The sequence below is a fragment of the Salmo salar genome, chromosome ssa03 (genome assembly GCF_905237065.1).
Source record: "Salmo salar chromosome ssa03, Ssal_v3.1, whole genome shotgun sequence".
NCBI classification, from domain to species: Eukaryota; Metazoa; Chordata; class Actinopteri; order Salmoniformes; family Salmonidae; genus Salmo; species Salmo salar.
The window spans coordinates 26,804,352-26,825,578 of record NC_059444.1 but is presented as its reverse complement, the minus strand read 5'-3'; the positions used below and the strand labels follow the sequence as shown (position 1 = coordinate 26,825,578).

The window sequence follows — 21,227 nt, the reverse complement described above, 5'->3', positions numbered from 1 at the left end:
TGTTCCGCAAAGACATATGAATCAATCACATTTATTTATAAAGCTCTTGAATGAATGAATGAATGAATGAATGAATGAATGAATGCTCTGTCTTTTCAGAATTTACCATTGATTTATTCATAGATGTAAATAAATAATGCATATTTCGGCTGTCTCTCCCTTTTCGGTTCAGGCTATGACATCTTCTGAGACACTCCTGGCCAGCCAGGCTTGAACTGTAAAAATCTATGAATGGAGACTATACTATATATTTTGTATCATGAAATACAACATCAGCCATCAAAACATATAAAATACTTTTTTTTTAAAAATATGCATACAAAATAAAATAAAAAACAATACAATTTAAATATCATAGAATGAAAACATTTACTATGGCATGCACATTACTGTATATATTTTTCTGTTCTGATACAAATATCTATGAGAGATTGCTTTTCTTTTTTTCTTTTTTTTTACATTCAACTTATTTACAACATATTATATACATCAAATAAACAAGCTTAAAGATACACTGTTCAAACCATAAGCAATGTGATTACTGGCCGTGAAATGACTGGGTGTTAAATGACAAGTGCTCTTTTTCATTGCCAGTGTCCTTGCAATGTCAATTCAAATGACTGCAAATACTCTGAATGCTTTGCCACCTGAGGGATTCTGTAGGCTGGGGGGAGAATAAACACTGTGGTTAGTTTGGATTCAGCTAAGAACAGTTTACACCGTCAAGCCAAGGTATATGACACTGATACTAGTCTACATCTCCATACTGTTACAACAAAGGATAGGAGTTTTTTTCTGATCACAATAGCTGACCAGGAAAAACTCCTGGTCCCTAGCCATTATGCATCCAAAAGCATTTGGAACAAAGTCAAAACCCCACAATTGACCTGTATTTCCCTTATCCACATCCCTTACCTTTCTGAAGAGATTCCATTCTGATAGCTACCGCTGTACTGTCTCCTCTTGTCCACAGGTTGCACATCCAGGTAGCCTCCTGAGTCATTCTGAATTACACCAGCATGGATGGCTGCTCGACATATACTGGATTTCTAGAAAAAATAAGGTAGATTAGCATAGCACAAACATCAGTTCTATGGAGAGAAATATAATCTGTATAGAAGGCCATTGTCAGCCAGACTTACATCCGAATAATATTGTGTTCCAATGACTCTGGCACGGGTCTCATGCAGACAATTGCGAGGGCAATACAACCTGGTGAAGGAAAATGGCCATGATCACAGTAGTCAATCAAATTTATTTATAAAGCCCTTCTTACATCAGCTGATGTCACAAAGTGCTGTACAGAAACCCAGCCTAAAACCCCAAACAGCAAGCAATGCAGGTGTAGTCTATACCTATCCAAACCAATCAACTTTACAGAAGAAGAGTATCACGTTTGGTTTATTAGAGTGAACTCTGTCTTTACCTTGGACAGTGCCGTGCAGGTCTTTTGTAGGGACAGAACCGTGCAACAGTGGTCTCACACAGTACTGCCTTTACTGAGAAGCAAAGATGCCACAATGTCATTTGAAAAATACATGCATTACTGAGACAAAGGTGAAACTAGATCAGACATACCTGGTACAGAGAATACTTTGAAAGCATTTGCACTCCTGTTCATCCTGTAAATTTGAATAATTTGGTGTGAAAACATGACTTGCTGCTTTATTATAAACAAACATAATAGAGTAAAGTTGCATCCCAAATAGCATAAAATTCCCTTTAAATTGTAATTATTTTGACCAGAGCCCTATGGGCCCTGGTCAAAAGTAGTGCACTACATACAGAATTGGGTGACATTACGAGACAAAGCTGTGTAAAATTAACTCACCCAAGAGACTGAATTCCATTTTTGTATGACTTTGTGAAATGTGGTTTTCTTCCATGTCTTGTAACATCCAGCCAGCCTCCATCGTTGTCTATTATTCCAGCGTGTAAACCAGCTCCACAAACACTTGATTGCTGGAAAATGAAACATGTTTCACTACCCTTTATAAGCTATGAAAGGGACATGGCATTTTCCAGGAAGTAGCCTTGTAGTTTTTGAACTTTTGTAGGCTTTTTGAATGGTCAACAATGGGCAGAAATGCAGCCCAATGGCATCTGGCAGAAGTAAATTCATCTACAAACACATATAATTTTATATACATCTTAAATTACTGTGTTTTCACAAAATCTATGAGTCCGTGCTAAAGATTAGGGGACAGGACCCAGATGTTTGACGTAATACAAAGTCGATTGCATAGCTCATCTAACCTTTATTTAACTAAGCAAGTCTGTTAAGAACAACTTCTTATTTACAATGATGGCCTACCCCGGCCAATTGTGCGCCGCCCTATGGGACTCCCAGTCACGGCCGGATGTGATACAGCCTGGATTTGAACCAGGGACTGTAGTGACACCTCTTACACTGAGATGCAGTGCCTTAGACCACTTAGAGGGCATGTTTTGGCTTTCCCTAATTATTTTAATTAGATAATAAAAATACATCAATAAAATGACTGAAGTTGTACCGTTATTTTATATCTAGTATCCCACAACTCATGCAGTTGGAATACATTTTTAAAAATTAATAGATTAAGTGTTTTCTGTTCGTACCATATCATAATACGCAGTCCCTATGACTTTTCCTGGGCTGGACAAGCATCCAGGAGGACACTCGTACCTGTAGGAAGAAATAACATTATAAACTCACTTTTGACCCATTCACAGAAATTAGTGAGAATGGTTAAGTGTAGGGTAATTTTGGTAATTAAAAGGTATTCCATGGCAAGCTATAGTAACTTTGGTAATTTATACTAGAATAACCCAAAAAATGTTTTCATACATTTTTTTTTTTTATATCAGTATCCATATTGTCCATGAGTTTCTACTTGATAGACCATATGGTTCAAGATTAAAATACCCTAATTAATGAAACAAAAATCAAATCAACAATAGCATTATTTTCAATTAACTCTGCAAATCAAATGTTATTTGCCACATGCTTCGTAAACAACAGGTGTAGACTAACAGTGAAATGCTTACTTCCTTTTCAAAAAATGCAAAGTTAAAGATTAAAGATTAAAATTAAAACAGAAATAGTGACGAGGAATAAATACACAGTGAATAATGAATTTAAAAAAAACATGGCTATATACAGGGAGTAACAGTACTGAGTCGATGTGCAGGGGTATGAGGTAATTGAGGTAGCTATGTACATACAGGTAGGGTTAAAGTGTTCAGGGTCCTATTGTTTCTAGACTTGGTTCACTGGTACCACTTGCCATGCAGTAGCAGAGAGAACAGTCTATGGCTTGGGTGGCTGGAGTCTTTGACCATTTTTTGGGCCTTCCTCTGACACCGCCTGGTATAGAGGTTCTGGATGGCAGTGAGCTCGGCCGCAGTGATGTACTGGGCCAGGTGTGGACCTTCTGTAGCGCCTTGCGGTCGGGTGCCTTGCACTTGCCTTACCAAGCGGTGATGTAGCCAGTGAAGATGCTCTCAATGGTACTTTTTGAGGATCTGAGGGCCCATGCCAAATCTTTTCAGCCTCCTGAGGGGGATGAGGTGCTGCGTGCCCTCTTCACAACTGTGTGGGTGTGGACCATGTTCATTTCTTAGTGATGTGGACACTGAGGAACTTGAAGCTGCTCTATTACAGCCCTATCAATGTGGACGGGGGTGTGCTCGCTCCTCCATTTCCTATATTCCACGATCCGCTCCTTTGTCTTGCTGATGTTGAGGGATTGGTTGTTGTTCTGGCACCACACTGCCAGGTCTCTGACCTCCTCCCTATAGGCTGCCTGTTGTCGGTGAATAGTCTTACCACTGTTGCATCGTCAGAAAATGTAATGATGGTGTTGGAGTCATGCACCGCCACGCAGTTGTGAGTGAACAGGGAGTACAAGAGGAGACTAAGCACACACCCCTGAGGAGCCCCCGTGTTGATGGCCAGCGTAGCGGATGTGTTGTTGCCTACCCTTGCCCCCTCAGGCGGCCCGTCAGGAAGTTCATTATCCAGTTGCAGAGGGAGGTGTTCAGTCCCAGGGTCCTGAGCTCATTGATTATCTTGGAGGGGACTGCGGTGTTGAATGCTGAGCTGTAGTCAATGAACAGCATTCTCACAAAGGTATTGCTTTTGTCCAGGTGGGTGAGGGCAGTGTGGAGTGCAATAGAGATTGTGTCATCTATGGCTCTGATGGGACTCCTAACTATTAACTTTTTTCACAGCTGCCACCAGTTTGGCAACAAAACATTGACGACCCCCCCGTGCACACAGAAACGCGTACAAAGCGCTCCCTTGCCCTCTATTTGGCAAATCTGACCATAATTATATCCTCCTGATTCCTGCTTACAAGCAAAAACTAAAGCAGGAAGCACCATGAAGCAGATGCTAAGCTACAGGACTGTTTTGCTAGCACGGACTGGAATATGTTCCGGGATTCTTCCGATGGAATTGAGGAGTACACCACATCAGTCACTGTGCATCAATGACGCTGTCCCCACAGTGACTGTGCGTACATACCCCAACCAGAAGCCATGGATTATTGGCAAAATCATGGATTATTGGCAAAATCCGTACTGAGCTAAATGGTAGAGCTGCCGCTTTCAAGGAGCGGGACTCTAACCCGGAAGCTTAAAAGAAATCCTGCAATGCCCTCCGACGAACCATAAAACAGGCAAAGCATCAATACAGGACTAAGATCGAATTGTTCTAAAATGGCTCCGACGCGCATCAGATGTGGCAGGGCTTGCAAACTATTACAGACTACAAAGTGAAGCAAAGCCGAGAACTGCCCAGTGACACGAGCCTACCAGACGAGCTAAATAACTTCTATGCTCGCATCGAAGCAAGTGACAGTGAAACATGCATGAGAGCATGCTCTGACCAACTGGCAAGTGCCTTCATGGACATTTTCAAACTCTCCCTGTCTGAGTCTGTAATACCAACATGTTTCAAGCAGACCACCATAGTCCCTGTGCCCAAGAACACTAAGGTAACCTGCCTAAATGACTACCGACCCGAAGCACTCACGTCTGTAGCCATGAAGTGCTTTGAAAGGCTGGTCATGTCTCACTTTAACACCATTATCCCAGAGACCCTAGACCCACTCCAATTTGGATACCGCCCCAACAGATGATGCAATCTCTATTGCACTCCACACTGCCCTTTCCCACCTGGACAAAAGGAACACCTATGTGAGAATGATCTTCATTGACTACAGCTCAGCGTTCAACACCATAGTGCCCTCAAAGCTCATCACTAAGCTAAGGACCCTGGGACTAAACACCTCCCTCTGCAGCTGGATCCTGGACTTCCTGACGGGCCGCCCCCAGGTGGTAAGGGTAGGTAACAACACATCCGCCACGCTGATCCTCAACATGGGGGCCACTCAGGGGTGCGTGCTCAGTCCCCTCCTGCACTCCCTGTTCACTCATGACTGAACGGCCAGGCACGACTCCAATACCATCATCAAGTTTGCCGATGACAACAGTGGTAGGCCTGATCACCGACAATGATGAGACAGCCTATAGGGAGGTGGTCAGAGACCTGACCATGTGGTGGAAGGACAACAACCTCTCCCTCAACGTGATCAAGACAAAGGAGTTGATTGTGGACTACAGAAAAAGGAGGACCGAGCACACTCCCATTCTCATCGATGGGGCTGTAGTGGAGCAGGTCGAGAGCTTCAAGTTCCTTGGCATCCACATCACCAACAAACAAACATGGTCCAAGCACACCAAGACAGTCGTGAAGAAGGCATGACCAAACCTATTCCCCCTCAGGAGACTGAAAGGATTTGGCATGGTTCCTCAGATCCTCAAAAGGTTCTACAGCTGCACCATCGAGAGCATCCTGACGGGTTGCATCACTGCCTGGTATGGCAACTGCTCGGCCTCTGTCCGCAAGGCACTACAGAGGGTAACGCGTATGGCCCAGTACGTCACCGGGGCCAAGCTTCCTGCCATCCAGGACCTCTATACCAGGCGGTGTCAGAGGCGGGGCTCTAACATTTGTCAAAGACTCCAGTTACCCTAGTCATAGACTGTTCTCTCTGCTACCGCATGGAAAGCGGTACCGGAGCACCAAGTCTAGGTCCAAGAGGCTTCTAAACAGCTTCTACCCCCCAAGCCATATGACTCCTGAACATCTAATCAAATGGCTACCCAGACTATTTGCATTGCCCTCCCCCCCTTTCTACGTTGCTGCTACTCTCTGTTATTATCTATGCATAGTCACTTTAATAACTCTACCTACATGTACATATTACCTCAATTACCTCGACACCGGTGCCCCGCATATTGACTCTGTACTGGTACTCCCTGTATATAGCCTCACTATTGTTATTTTACTGCTGGTCTTTAATTATTTGTTACTTTTATCTCTTACTTTTTGGGGGGGGTATTTTCTTAAATTAAAGGTTACATTTAATTTTTACAAAAAAACGTCATTGTTGGTAGCCGGCTGGCACAGTTGGCACAGTTGTTGGTAAGTAAGCGTTTCACTGTGAGGTCTACACCTGTTGTATTCGGCGCATGTGACAAATAACATTTGATTTGCAAACCTAGGTGACAACATCCACTTTAGGAACAACTTAGGCCTACCTATTACAAGTGGTTTCTTTACAGCGATCACGCAGCTTTGTCTCACAGTCCATCTGTTGACCTTTGAAAATAAGAAAAACAATTTCACTTAGACCTTCTGGCAGTGATACCAAATATAGACTTTTATCCTACTGTATAATGACATTGTGTATTAGAAACAGTGTCAAATTTGTGATAAATTCTTACACATTTGCACTGTGCTGACCACCTCATTCCTCTCCATGTTGTCATTGGGTGATGGTATTGGGGGTTGCGGTCTCGACCTTGGCTCTTGGGCCCTCGGCTCTGGCTCGATGTAGTTTGTCTCCTCAAGTTCAGGGGCAGGACGTCGGTCTACTCCGTTCTCTGAAGAAGAACAAGTGTCACATCACATGTAATATACTCTGCAAAACAAAATGCATAAAAGCAACCAATTTGTTATGGCACAACTTTCTTCTGAAAGCAGCCGACCTGTATAGCAGAGATTGTCCCTACAGCCTCCACCGTAGCTGGGCGGACAGGCAGAGCACGGGCTGCCATGTTTGTATGGGGCATGCCCCCACCAGTTTCCCCTGCACACAAATGACATCATAAAACACACTGAACCTTTTAACCCAATCCTTCCCAGTTCCCATACACTACATAACGTACAACAGTTGAAAATAAGAATCTGAACTTCATTTTTTTTGGGGGGGGGGACGACATAAAAAACCTTTCAAACTTACGGCGGTGAGTAGTTGCAAACCAAGTACACAGCTTTAGTCCAAATCATGCCCCACACATTCATGTTGTAGCACACATTAATAGCACATCCAATATGGCTGCTTGTTGCCCAAACCATCTGCAAAGACAAACAAAGTAGCTACCTTCAGTTAGTAGTCCTCTCAGACTTCTCTGACCTTAAATAAGGTTTTATGATATTGTTATAGGAAACTCTTACCTGTGTGTAGTGAGTGCAGACAGGACCAGAGCATCTGAAGGGGCAGTGTGGGTTACACTCCTGTGGATAGGGATAGCTGTAGTCTCTCACTTCATCATACCAGGCCTGGACATGAAATGTTGGTGGTCGGTCTCTGAGGAAAGTAGAAACGAAACAATTTAACTAACTAGGGTTTCCCAAACTTGGTCCTGGGGCCTCCCAGGGTTGCATGTTTAGTTTTTTGCCCTCGTACTACATAGCTGATTCAAATAATCAAAGCTTGATGATGAGTTTATTATTTTAAAATCAGCTGTGTAGTGCTAGGGCAAAAACCAAAATATGCACCCATGGGAGGCCCCGGGACCGAGTTTGGGAAACCCTAAACTAGACATAACCCACAGCAATATACAGTACTCCCTGTACAGTCTAATCACACATTGGTTGCCTCATGAGTTTATAGGACCCCGCAACATGTTAGGAAATGGGCATACAGTATAACTGTATAATGACATAATGCATATAATCAAACTGGTCATCTCTCCAGATACTATACAGACCTTCCCCAGTGGGCACCCAGGTTTTGTCCAATCTGAGTTAGCATGTGTTGTGGTCCATGCTCCCACAGGCAGGTGTGTGCCCAGTGCTCAGCACTCCTCTCCAGATCTGTATCCCAAACCTTTGAAATGCCAAAGTCAGAGTTGTTCTGATAAGATAAAGACATATCTGCAGGCACATCAGATTGGTGCTACTGATACACTTAATACTGCTAGTATTAGTATTACTCTTGAAAGACAAAACTCTTGATAAACAAAAATTGTAAATACAAATTCTAACATTCTTCACAGAAAGTCTTGGGGGGCCCTGATGGCATTTTTAGTATTACTGGTCTCTTTGCATCAACTCTCCACTGGGCACAGACGTCAATTCAACGTCTATTCCACGTTGGTTCCACATCATTTCATTGAAATGACGTGGAAACAACGTTGATTCAACCAGTGTGTGCCCAGTGGGTCTGCACTAAAGTGCAACAACCTACATGATCGAGATCTTATAACGGGTCAAGTGAAGTTAAAAATTATAATCTATTTGTGCACCACTTGTTTCTTACAAAGAACTACGTAGATATGACTTGAGGAATTCTAACGTGTCAGCCAAGTTGTAGTACAATTGTCCATTAGGTGTAGTGTGCTGCTGTTCTGCTGTTTAACTGCACTAACACCCATCAAGGTTAATTGAAAACTGTGCCAGCCGGCTGGCTGCCCTGTACAGTCCTAATGTCTTCCATGTGTAGAACATTACATTAGTGATATCTGCATTCTGCACTGCTTAGGGTGAATGCAATGGGCTTGAGGCCAATGGACATACCATAGGCCTGCAATACTATATATGCCATTTAGCAGACACTTTTATCTAAAGCGACTGACAGTCATGCGCGCATATATACACATGGGTGGTCCTGGGAATCGAACTGACCACCCTGGCAGCGCAAGCGCCATGCTCTAACAACTGAGCCACACAGGACCACAGTGTATCCACACAGGATACAAATCTCCATTTATGCATGGGAAGTCATCCAAATGAACCACCATACTTCAAAGGATGATGCTCAACTGTTACACATTTGAATCAACACAGATCCAGCTTTGTTGCCAAATGAAATGCAAAGATAAAGACTAATATTTGAAGATGTGAGTTGAAATGGTTGAGGCAGAGTGCACGATCCCAGGGGAGGTGAGAGCTGGCCGGTTACCAAGGCAGGGGGCAGAGCTTGAGGTTTGGCAGGGCCAGTAACACACTGGCTTTATTGCTTGGCTGTCGGTCAGGCTTGTTTTTAGGTTTTGATCTATTTGAGCACTCTGTGCTCCAAGAACTTGGTGTGAAACCTCTGAGTTGGCCCTGACTTTGCAGATGTGCTCTGCTGAACCCCATGGATGGTTGAATTGGTTTGAAAATGTTCCAGATTCTCAAGCCTAGATGTCTTGAGTCGTTGAGCAAGTATCATTAGCTAAGATGAAGTATCAGTGCAAAATAACTAACTAACACTTGCTTCAATCTGTAGTACTGTACAATCTCCTTCTACATACTCCAGTATGGGCAAGTCATATTCCAATTGCCTACAGTTCATCTTAGGATGACCTAAATATAACAGAAATGTGTGATGCAGACACAACAGGTCCTGGTTCAGCTTACCATATACTCCATATTTGAAGCTTGAGGATAAACTTGACCTCTCAGGTTGTTGTGCAAATCGAGTATGAGGTGCATATCACCTTCAGTGATGGCCCTCTTCCCTCGCTGTTTGGACACCCACCACTCATCATCTTTGTTCATATACTTCTCCAGTAACATCTCCAGGTGAGTAGAGTTAGGGATCACCATAGAAAGTACTGTTTGCACAAAGAATAGCAGCCCAAACCCTCGTAGCCAGTCCTGAGTTCCACACTTCATAATGACTGATCAGCCTCTCAAGCCTCCAATACAAAAATCGGTATTCTGTTGGCTAAACAAGAGACAAAATAAAATACAAGCATTCAGAGATCTGTAATCCATTGTATACTATTTGTTATTGATTAATATATTCACTTGAATGTGATTACTGATGAATTAACACATCTTTGGCACATGGTTATCAAACATTAGAACTAGAACTGATACTGTACATGTATATTTGGTGTATTTTAAGTGCATGATAGTAGGTCAATTGAACTGTTCACACAATTTCTCACAAGGAAAACATGTACGTTTTTGCCAAGCACATGCAATATTTCATGACCATGCATATTGCATGTGAAATTCTCTCACAGGCTGACAAGGCAAGTCACGTCTGATCCTGTTATAGTCTAGTAAACCCGACCCACCTTAGTAGCGTTGATACATTGTTGGAGGCAACATGTCTGCCTAGACAGGCTGTTATAATACAAAACAGTATTTTCGTTATCTCAATGACGAATATAACATTTACAAATGATTTACCTTTCACCGAACACTTGTTCAATCTGGTCAACTATCCTCAGGAAACAATGTCCACCTCCAAACGTTTTATTGCAGCTGAATGAAAGCTACTCTTCATACATCCTAAGATTTATGACATCTCTCATAACAGGAGCCAAAACTTTCGTAATAAGAAAGTTCGCCCGGGTAAAGTATCGTACATCCACCAAAAAGTCGAGAGAGTTACCTGTATAATATCTCAAAAACGAGCGCTCCCTGCATTTATATGCCAAATTTGGATTTAGCTATAGGTTACGCGGCAGACCACGCCTCCTCCACAGCGTTCGCAGGTTGAACTATTTAAAGACTCTGGTTCTGAGTCCAGCCATCCCACTCAAAGTGACTGCAAGGTAAACTTTGGGCAATGACAGCCCACTCATATGTAAATTCAGTATTTCTTTAGAATAGTATTTCTGTATTCTATGTTTTTTTTAAAGATGTGATTTTTTTCAATTATCACATTTACTGTGAGTTTAATTCAGTATTTGTGGCTGAATGATGTATTACTGTATGTTCAAGTAGATTTCCAACCCCCCAAAAATCACTATCTATGTTCTTACAAGCCTCAATAGCTTTGTGCCTGCATCCATGACATTAAGAAAAGTTTTGCACTCTCCTTGCTCTCTTCCTGTAGGCCTACTCCCTGCCATTTTATGCAGCATGACCCCACTGAGCTCTGCAGATCAAATCAACTGTGTTCAAAACTGATAAGGCTTTTTACACTTCAGTCAGCATCAACCCAAGTTCCAGACACAAGTTATTTTCCTCAGGTGGGTATAATGAGCATTTTTCACAGGAGAAAGCTGGCATCCTCTAGGTAGAGGGCAAGCTTTGCTCCCTGCTTTATGAGTGCATTCCTGGGGATCAGATTCTCAGCACCTTAAGTCATGCTGACTTCAATCCTGCATTCCTACTAAGACTTCTAGAGGAATCAACCCACATCACCAAGAAATGTCAACTCAGCTGGAAATGAAGCCAGTGCCCATCTAAGAGGTAACAAGTTGCTGTACAGTGCCATGGTTGCTTCCAAAGTTGCCTACTAGGGGAAATGAAATCGCATTGATAGTCCTGTTCAGTGATTTATAGTAGAAAGGCAGACACACCCATGCTAGGGGTCAATTAGGTTCCAGCACTGCAAGACTCCAAGTCAGTGTGGAACCGAACAGGTCCAAGAGATAATTTGCTTATGGTTGGGCCTATACAAATTATCTGTGATGAGGTTGACCAGGGACAAACTTTTTCATCATATTTAGCAGTGTACCAAACATTTCAGCAGGTAGTCGACATTGTGTCAAAGTAACTTTATCCTATGTTGTTTCCCCTATTATTCCTTTCATTCCTTGTCTTTATAGGACTTATTTATTTGCAAAATGTATATAATAACCAGTCTTCAAATAGGGACATAGTTGAATATTCACAAAGGAATATTCCAGTGCAGGCTGAGTTTACTTTGTCAGGCTCGCCCTCTGGTGGTTTTTTTCCTCACTACAACTGCTGCTAAAATCTCTGCTCATGCATTTGGACTTCCCAAACACTTTCTCTAGCAAGACATTACATTTACATTTACATTTTAGTCATTTAGCAGACGCTCTTATCCAGAGCGACTTACAAATTGGTGCATTCACCTATAATATCCAGTGGAACACCCACTTTACAATAGTGCATCTAAATCTTTTAAGGGGGGGGTTAGAAGGATTACTTTATCCTATCCCAGGTATTCCTTGAAGAGGTGGGGTTTCAGGTGTCTCCGGAAGGTGGTGATTGACTCCGCTGTCCTGGCGTCGTGAGGGAGCTTGTTCCACCATTGGGGTGCCAGAGCAGCGAACAGTTTTGACTGGGCTGAGCGGGAACTGTGCTTCCTCAGAGGTAGGGGGGCCAGCAGGCCAGAGGTGGATGAACGCAGTGCCCTTGTTTGGGTGTAGGGCCTGATCAGAGCCTGAAGGTACGGAGGTGCCGTTCCCCTCACAGCTCCGTAGGCAAGCACCATGGTCTTGTAGCGGATGCGAGCTTCGACTGGAAGCCAGTGGAGAGAGCGGAGGAGCGGGGTGACGTGAGAGAACTTGGGAAGGTTGAACACCAGACGGGCTGCGGCGTTCTGGATGAGTTGTAGGGGTTTAATGGCACAGGCAGGGAGCCCAGCCAACAGCGAGTTGCAATAATCCAGACGGGAGATGACAAGTGCCTGGATTAGGACGTTCATGATTCTTATACACTCAGTTACAGTATATACCAGTTTTTATTCTGTAACATTTGTAAAAGGCAATTATTTGGACACAAAACTAAATGGATTTCAATGGTGTAAACATATGTTGCATCCTGTAGGTAAAGTACATGTTATCAATGTTCTGGACAACCTTTCAGACATACATTACCATTTAAAAGTTTGGGGTCACTTAGAAATGTCCTTGTTTTTGAAAGAAGAAAAAAAAGCAAAATTCTCCATTAAAATAACATAAAATTGATCAGAAATACAGTGTAGACATTGCTAATGTTGTAAATGACTATTGTAGCTGGAAACGGCAGATTTTTTATGGAATATCTACATAGGCATACAGAGGCCCAATATCAGCAACCACCACTCATGTGTTCCAATGGCACGTTGTGCTAGCTAATCCAAGTTTACCATTTTAAAAGGTTAATTGATCATTAGAAAACCCTTTTGCAATTATGTTAGCACAACTGAAAACTGTTGTTCTGATTAAAGAAGCAATAAAACTGGCCTTCTTTAGACTAGTTGAGTATCTGGAGCATCAGCATTTGTGGGTTCGATTACAGGCTCAAAAAGGCCAGAAACTAACTTTCATCTGAAACTTGTCAGTCTATTCTTGTTCTGAGAAATTAAGGCTATTCCATGCGAGAAATTGCCAAGAAACTGAAGATCTCGTACAACGCTGTGTACTACTCCCTTCACAGAACAGCGCAAACTGGCTTTAACCAGAATAGAAAGAGGAGTGGGAGGCCCCGGTGCACAACTGAGCAAGAGGACGAGTACATTAGAGTGTCTAGTTTGAGAAACAGACGCCTCACAAGTCCTCAACTGGCAGCTTAATTAAATAGTACCCGCAAAACACCAGTCTCAACGTCAACAGTGAAGAGGCGACTCTGGGATGCTGGCCTTCTAGGCAATAACGAGGACAGGTGAAACTGATCAGGGTGTGGCATTGTAAGAATATTGTAAGAGATTTCATTGTCTGCTTACGGTGCATTCGGAAAGTATTCAGACCCCTTTACTTTTTCTACATTTTATTACGTTACAGTCTTATTCTAAAATTGATTAAATAAAAAAAATCCTCATCAATCTAAACACAATACCCCATAATTACAAAGCGAAAACAGGTTTTTAGAAAATTTTGCAAATGTGTGACAAATAAAAAACAGAAATACCTTATTTGGGCTCCCAAGTGGGGCAGCGGTCTAAGGCATGGCATCTCAGTGCTAGAGGCATAACTACAGACACCCTGGTTCGAATCCAGGCTGTATCACAACCGGCCGTGATTGGGAGTCCCATAGGGTGGCGCACAATTGGCCCAGGTTTGGCCAGTATAGGCCGTCATTGTAAATAGGAATTTGTTCTTAACTGACTTGTCTAGTTAAATAAAGGTTAAATATATATATTTTAAATGTACTTAAGTATTCAGACACTTTGCTATGAAACTTGAAATTGAGCTCAGGTACATCCTGTTTCCATTGATCATCCTTGAGAGGTTTCTACAACTTGATTGGAGTCCACCTGTGGTAAATTCAATTGATTGGACATGATTTGTCTATATAAGGTCCCACAGTTGACAGTGCATGTCAGAGCAAAAATGAAGCCATGAGATCGAAGGAATTGTCCGTAGAGCTCCGAGACAAGATTGTGTCGAGACAGAAGGGTACCAAAAATATCTGCAGCATTGAATGTCCCCAAGAACACAGTGGCATCCATCATTCTGAAATGGAAGGGGTTTGGAACCACCAAGACTCTTCCTAGAGCTGGCCGCCCAGCCAAACTGACCAATCGGGGGAGAAGAGCCTTGGTCAGGGAGGTGGCCAAGAACTCGATGGTCACTCTGACAGAGCTCCAGAGTTCCTCTGAAGAGATGGGAGAACCTTCCAGAAGGATGACCATATCTGCAGCACTCTACCAATCAGGCCTTTATGGTAGAGTGGCCAGACAGAAGCCACTCCTAAGTAAAAGGCACATGACAAGCCTCTTGGAGTTTGCCAAAAGGCCCCTTAAAACTCTCAGACCATGAGAAACAGGTCTGATGAAACGAAGATTGAACTCCTTGGCCTGAATGCCAAACGTCACGTATGGAGGAAACCTGGCACCATCCATACGGTGAAGCGTGGTGGTAGCAGAATCATGCTGTGGGGATGTTTTCAGCGGCAGAGACTGGGAGACTTGTCAGGATCAAGGGAAAAATGAACGGTGCAAAGTAAAGAGAGATCATTGATGAAACCCTGTTCCAGAGCGCTCAGGACCTCAGACTGGAGCGAAGGTTCACCTTCCAACAGGACAACAACCCTAAGCACACAGCCAAGAAAACACAGGAGTGGCTTGGGGACAAGTCTCTGGATGTCCTTGAGTGGCCCAGCCAGAGCCCGGACTTGAACCCGATCAAACATCTCTGGAGAGACCTGAAAATAGCTGTGCAGCGATGCTCCCCATCCAACTTGACAGAGCTTGAGAGGATCTGCAGAGAAGAATAGGAGAAACTCCCGAAATACAGGTGTGCCAAGCTTGTAGCGTCATATTAAAGAAGACTCAAGGCTGTAATCGCTGCCAAAGATGCTTCAACAAAGTACTGAGTAAAGGGTCTGAATACTAAATGGGATATTTCAGCTTTTGTTTTTTATAAATTAGCAAACATTTCTAAAACCTGTTTTTGCTTTGTCATTATGGGGTATTGTGTGTAGATTGATGAGGGGAAAAAATGATTTATCAATTTTAGAATAAGACTGTAACGTAACAAAATTAGGAAAAAGTCAAGGCTTCTGAATCCTTTCCGAATGCACTGTTTATCCCCTTTATTTATCCTATGATTCTGACTTGGTGTTGTCGTGGAAATTCAGTACTGAGAGAGATTTGGTAATTTCTTCTAACAATCATCTTATTTAATATCGATGAACTATTGCAATAATGAGGCTGGACGACCCCCCACCCTTGAGTGTTGGACCGAGTAACCTAACTTTTACACAAATGCAGAGTACTATATATAGCTGACACTAACAATGCTCAGTCATGGTTGGTTAACCCCCCTCATACAGACCAAGGAGCATCATAATCCACTCTGGGTTCATCCTGTCTTATCTGCACATGGGTTGTTGTCTTAACCCCACCCTGGCTTAGTTTCCCAGATGCAAGGATGATTTTGAGACAATGAGGGATTGTTCTACTCCTAAGCTATCTCTAGTAAAACACATTCTTGTCTCTGTAATGCAGTCTTTAACTCATTTGTCAGCTCAAGCCATCTCTGGCCAGATGCCCAGATTAGCTGCAGGGAACTAGAGTGGAGACCATAAAAACACAGACACTAACAGGACAGAAATATCCTCCTATTTGTTAAGTATTAATCGCTAACTATTAATATCAAACAAATCAGGTAAATATGTAATTTTTCTATCACAGTGTAGTGGGAGAATACTGTAAGAACGTCTCACGTTCGGAATTCTGTCGCTGTACATTTCAAAAGTGCTGAACTAATAGTTATATTGACTACATCTGTCTTAGCTCTCTCATTTTTAATCAAAATTACAGATTGCCTCTCATCCGCTCATCGTTCCCTTATGCCATAGTTTGTACATTTGAATTGTCAGTAGAAACCAAATGTATTTAAGCAGGTCAGCTATGTTTTTTAAAAAGTCAGTAAATGAGGCTCAATGAACTGTTCTGCTGCCAGACAAGGCTCCGCTGATAGCCAGGTGTAGCACTCCATGGTGCTGAAAAGAAAGCTCTGCTGTTGGGACAGCTTTATGTAGGCCCTAACAGTTTGTGGGCACCGTTTGTCACCGTTATAGTGCAATTCACGTATTGTTTAGTGTTGTGTTGTGCAGTGGCTTTGCAGGCATGCATCTCAAAAACTATTTTTGAGTTTGTCCCACCAAGATTTACATGCTAAAATCGCCACTGTCCATGAGTCAAAGGGCCGGATTCGAGCATATGCCGACTCTGGAATATGTGTGCTGAGGTCAGTGGCTGTAAGCACTGGACCACACAGGCACTGAGTAAACCAATAACTTATAGTGCCTATTGCTTGTCTTCAACATAATAAAGCAATTCAACAAAAAAAATACGGATTTTCCCTAACGAAAAAATACATCTACTCCCATGGATGACTGTCTATTTTTGACGCATTAATTCCACGTGGTTAAAAGAGAAACAACTCAAAGGTGAACATTTTAGGCATTAATTCGATTAGTGCAATGGTTTAGGGAAGGCTTAAAACAAAATAATTAAAAAACGACGGGCATATGTATCATCAGTATTCATAGTATTCTTAGTGCTTGCGATAATATCGGAAATTGCCTTAGAGCAGTTGGAGAAGCAGCACGCTCTGGCTCTGAGCCTCCTGAGTTCGCAGCCTGAGCTTACATCAGCCATGAAAGTTAATTGCATTTCTTTTAAATCTCTATTAATTTCTTTGACCGTAGTTTTAAATACAGTACAGTGGGGGATTTTGGAGAGACAGATATCCATATCGACAACTTGGCAGTGTTGAAGAGTTTGACAAATGTTTTGCTCTTGTTCTCATGGTTTAGTGATACAGTAATTACAGTCAAAGTAATGAAAGTTTAATCACTGCACTACATCCTCTGCACACTCATAAGAATAGATTTATTGCTTGTTTTATCTCACCGTAGTTACTTTGGTTTGGCCTGAAGCTGGATTTAGAATGCAGTGCTGTCCCAGCATAACCTCTGCATTGCTTTGTCAGTAAGGATTGTTGGCAGAGGAAGTACTCATACACTTTCTATTAAGTAGTCAGTTAGAAGACCATACAGCTAGAGTAGAAATTGCATTGCAATATGGGAGTAAAAAAATATATTTGTTGGTAGCTAACTTCACTCTAACGTTATTCCATGCATGTCATTCCTGAAGTTTTACTGAATCCTTAGAATTTTGGGATAATTTGTCAAACATGGTTGATTTGATCTAATAATGGATAAATACTATCTTTTCCATTTGGGCGACCAAATAGAGGCATGAGAATCTGGCATCCCTTTGCTCTCCAAAATCAAGCTTCCTGCCATCCAGGACCTATATACTAGGTGGTGTCAGAGGAAGGCCCAAAAAATTGTCAAAGACTCCAGTCACACATAGACTGTTCTCTCTGCTACCATACGGCAAGTGGTACCGGAGCGCCAAGTCTAGGACCAAAAGGCTCCTTAACTGCTTCTATCCCCACGCCATAAGACTGCTGAACAATTAATCAAATGGCCAACCGGACTATTTACATTGACCCCCCCTCCCCCCTTTGTTTTCACACGGCTGCTACTCACTGTTTATTATCTATGTATAGTCACTTTACCCTTACCTACATGTACAAATTACCTCGACTAATCTGTACTTTAGTTTATTTAGTAAATAATTACTTAACTCTATTTCTTGAACTGCATTGTTGGTTAAGGGCTTGTAAGTAAGCATTTCATAGTAAGGTCTACACCTGTTGTATTCGGTGCATTTGAACAAACACAATTTGATTTGGTTTGAATTTGAAAAAGCGTTGGAGTCAACATGGGCCATAATCCCTATGGAACGCTTTCGACACTGTCATAAGCTTCGTCTTCTGATGAGGAGAAATCATCGGCCCAATACGCAGCGTGGTAAGTGTCCATACTTATAAGCGTGAACACTAAACAAAACAAGAAACCAAACGACAGTCCTGTAACGCTACACAGCTATACAAAGAAACAAACACAAGACAAAATAAACCCACTTAAATATGGCCTCCAATTAGAAGCAACGACAACCAGCTGCTTCTAATTGGAGGTCGTTCCCAAAACGAACATAGAAATAGACAAACTAGAAAACCCACATAGAAATAGAAAACATAGACCATAAACCAAAACACACAAAACAAACACACCCCTGCCACGTCCTGACCAACTACAATAACAAAATGACCCCTTTACTGGTCAGGATGTGACAGACACCTTGTAGAGTCCATGCCCCAATGAATTAAGGCTGTTCTGAGGGCAGAAGGGGGTGCAATGGAATATTAGGAAGGTGTTCCTAATGTTTTGTACAATAAGTGTATAGGCTTATAAAGTTATGTGTCATAATAATCAGAAAAATTAGAGAGCTACAGCATGGAGACTTAGTACCTGCTCAGTCCAATTTTACATTAAATCACACAAAAACCCGGAACTACGTAGTAATAATAACAGTGTGAAATGTTGACCTGGTATCAGCTGATACTAATATGATGAGTGTCATATCTACTGCTATACATATCATTCTAAGTATATATTTTTGGTGTGTATACGCCTAGATTGCATTTGGATTAGTGATACAGTGTGATTTGGGTTGTTAACTAGATTGTTTTTGATTACGGTGTGTACTTGTTTGACATTTTTGTTTAAAATCTGCTAAACATTCTGACACTCTACACCTGCTTTGTCCGTCCAGTGCTGGAGTAGCCTACGCCGCTCCAGTATGGCACCCAGGTCCCCACAGCCCACCAACACAATCAACTTGAGAAGATCCAACGACATGCAGCCAAAATCATCATGCGCCCCCCTACACCCCCTACGACTCTGCATGCAATGACTTGGGCTTGCAGTCCTTGGAGTCCCGTCGCACCCACCTCTGCAGATCCTTTGCCCAGAAGCTTGCAAAGTTCCAGGATTACAACAAATGGCTGCCTCAGACGAGAGTCCATGTCAGTGGCAGATCTGCCCAATCCAGTCACAAACTGAACCTTCCCCCTACTCTGACTGACAGGTACTACAACAGCCCTATGCCATAGTTTGTGAGACTGCTTAATGCTGCTTAACTGTAATATTGTATACCACATCTCATATTTTTTATTTACTTACGTTGGGCTTATGTACGCTGCAATTCAGCTTTTAGCTGCAAATGTGAACAATTCCAAATAAACCTTAAATATATTTATTTAACTAGGAAAGTGAGTTAAGAACAAATTCTTATTTACAATGACAGCCAAACCTGGACGACACTGGGCCAATTGTGCACCACCCTATGATACTCCCAATCACAGCCAGATGTGATGCAGCCTGGATTTGAACCAGGGACTGCAGTGACACCACTTGTGCTGAGATGCAGTGCCTTAGACCGCTGCGCCGCACAGGAGTCCCAAATATAAACTGTGTATGCAACCAATAAACTTTGATTTGAACTGTCAAACAACCTATACTATAGGTGACACTCTTTATGCTGATGTAAGGAGTTCATTTCTACAGGTTCTTGGACCATTAATCCAACCATAAAGATAATAATAATAATATGGTTCTACCAAGCTCATATCAGTTACACAAAGTTTGTCATTTTCTCATAATCGCTCAGCTGGTGTTATTTTTGGCCAGCATGTCTTCACCTCCTGATGTAGAGAGCTGCACTCTGTACTACGGTCAGTAGGGGTCTGTAGACCCTACAAAGTAGTCTGGATTCAATTCTAGTGATGTAACTAAAGCCAACACCACTGAAGAAAGTGAAAATGGTTTGTTTTGCTAAATGGACACCACAGTAAATGTTTTGATAATTCAATCAATTTGTATGTATATCACTAGAGTATTCTTTGTGATATTTTACACAGAATAATATTATATAAAATATTATTGTTGTAATGTACAATACTGATTGGATCTGTAAAGCTTGTGTCTCATGCCATTTCACATGTTACATTTGAAGTCAGAAGTTTGCATACACCTTAGCCAAATACATTTAAACTCAGTTTTTCACAATTCCTGACATTTGATCCTAGTAAAAATTCCCTGTCTTAGGTCAGTTAGGATCACCACTTTATTTTGTTCAAATATTTTTTATTGAACACATACACAAGAATGGTGTATAGGTATAAAAGACAAGTTTACAGTTCTTATCTAAACATAAGAGAACAGACATTAACCAAAGGACCCAGAGTTCTGGGCACAAAACAAATATTACAAAACAAGACATACAAAACAAGGACAGGTAGAAGAAAAAAAAAAATTATAATAAAAAAAAAAGGGTCGATGTAGCCCCCCCACTTATACCCCACTTTATCCCCCCTTATTCCACCCTATTCCCCTCCCAACTGCTCGGGTGGCGGGGCCAGCACACGCTGCCCAAAGGTAGATTACCGTATGACAATTAAGAGTGCGTTAAGTGCAAATTCACAGCGCCGCCTGGTCCAAGTAAGAGAGGAAAGGCTGCCAGATTTGATCAAATGTTGATAATTTATTGTTCAAAATATATCTAATTCTTTCTAAGTGTACAGTGTTTGCCAATTCGCTGAACCATAATTTGGCGCTTCCCTCTTTTTCCAAAACAACAAGATTAATTTTTTTGCCGAAATGAGACTGTAAGAGATGAGTTGTTTTTGGGAGTTGGTTAATCCGTTTAGGGAATCGGACACTCCCAGGATTATCAGAAGCGGGTCTGGGTCTATTGAAGTCTCCAGAACTTCAGAGAGGACCCCAAAAATTCCACACCAATACCCATACAAGTTAGCGCATAGGGCAAAGCAGTGGAGTAGTGTACCCTGCTCAGCCTGACATTTATCACACATAGGGGATGTACCAGGAAATATCCTATGCAGTTTGGTTT

General features: G+C 42.1%; 1 protein-coding gene and 1 long non-coding RNA gene across 2 annotated transcripts; one reads left to right on the top strand and one right to left on the bottom strand.

The window, feature by feature from the left end:
- Nucleotides 1-92: 92 nt before the first annotated feature.
- Nucleotides 93-10,738, bottom strand: LOC106599318 (cysteine-rich secretory protein LCCL domain-containing 1). The gene is made up of 15 exons (XM_014190489.2): nt 10,460-10,738; nt 9,677-9,986; nt 8,044-8,162; nt 7,508-7,640; nt 7,293-7,408; nt 7,039-7,139; nt 6,775-6,933; nt 6,589-6,649; nt 2,599-2,665; nt 1,832-1,962; nt 1,579-1,622; nt 1,427-1,499; nt 1,143-1,212; nt 916-1,049; nt 93-664 (listed from the first exon to the last, which is right to left on the bottom strand). Exons 2-15 carry the CDS (start codon nt 9,932-9,934, stop codon nt 613-615), a joined length of 1,518 nt encoding a protein of 505 aa, XP_014045964.1. The 5' UTR covers nt 9,935-9,986; nt 10,460-10,738; the 3' UTR covers nt 93-612.
- LOC106599319 (uncharacterized) lies at nt 10,620-19,554 on the top strand. Its single transcript, XR_001327409.2, has 3 exons — nt 10,620-10,827; nt 11,112-11,470; nt 19,089-19,554. It is a non-coding gene; the product is annotated as an uncharacterized lncRNA (long non-coding RNA).
- The last annotated feature ends 1,673 nt before the right edge of the window (nt 19,555-21,227 follow it).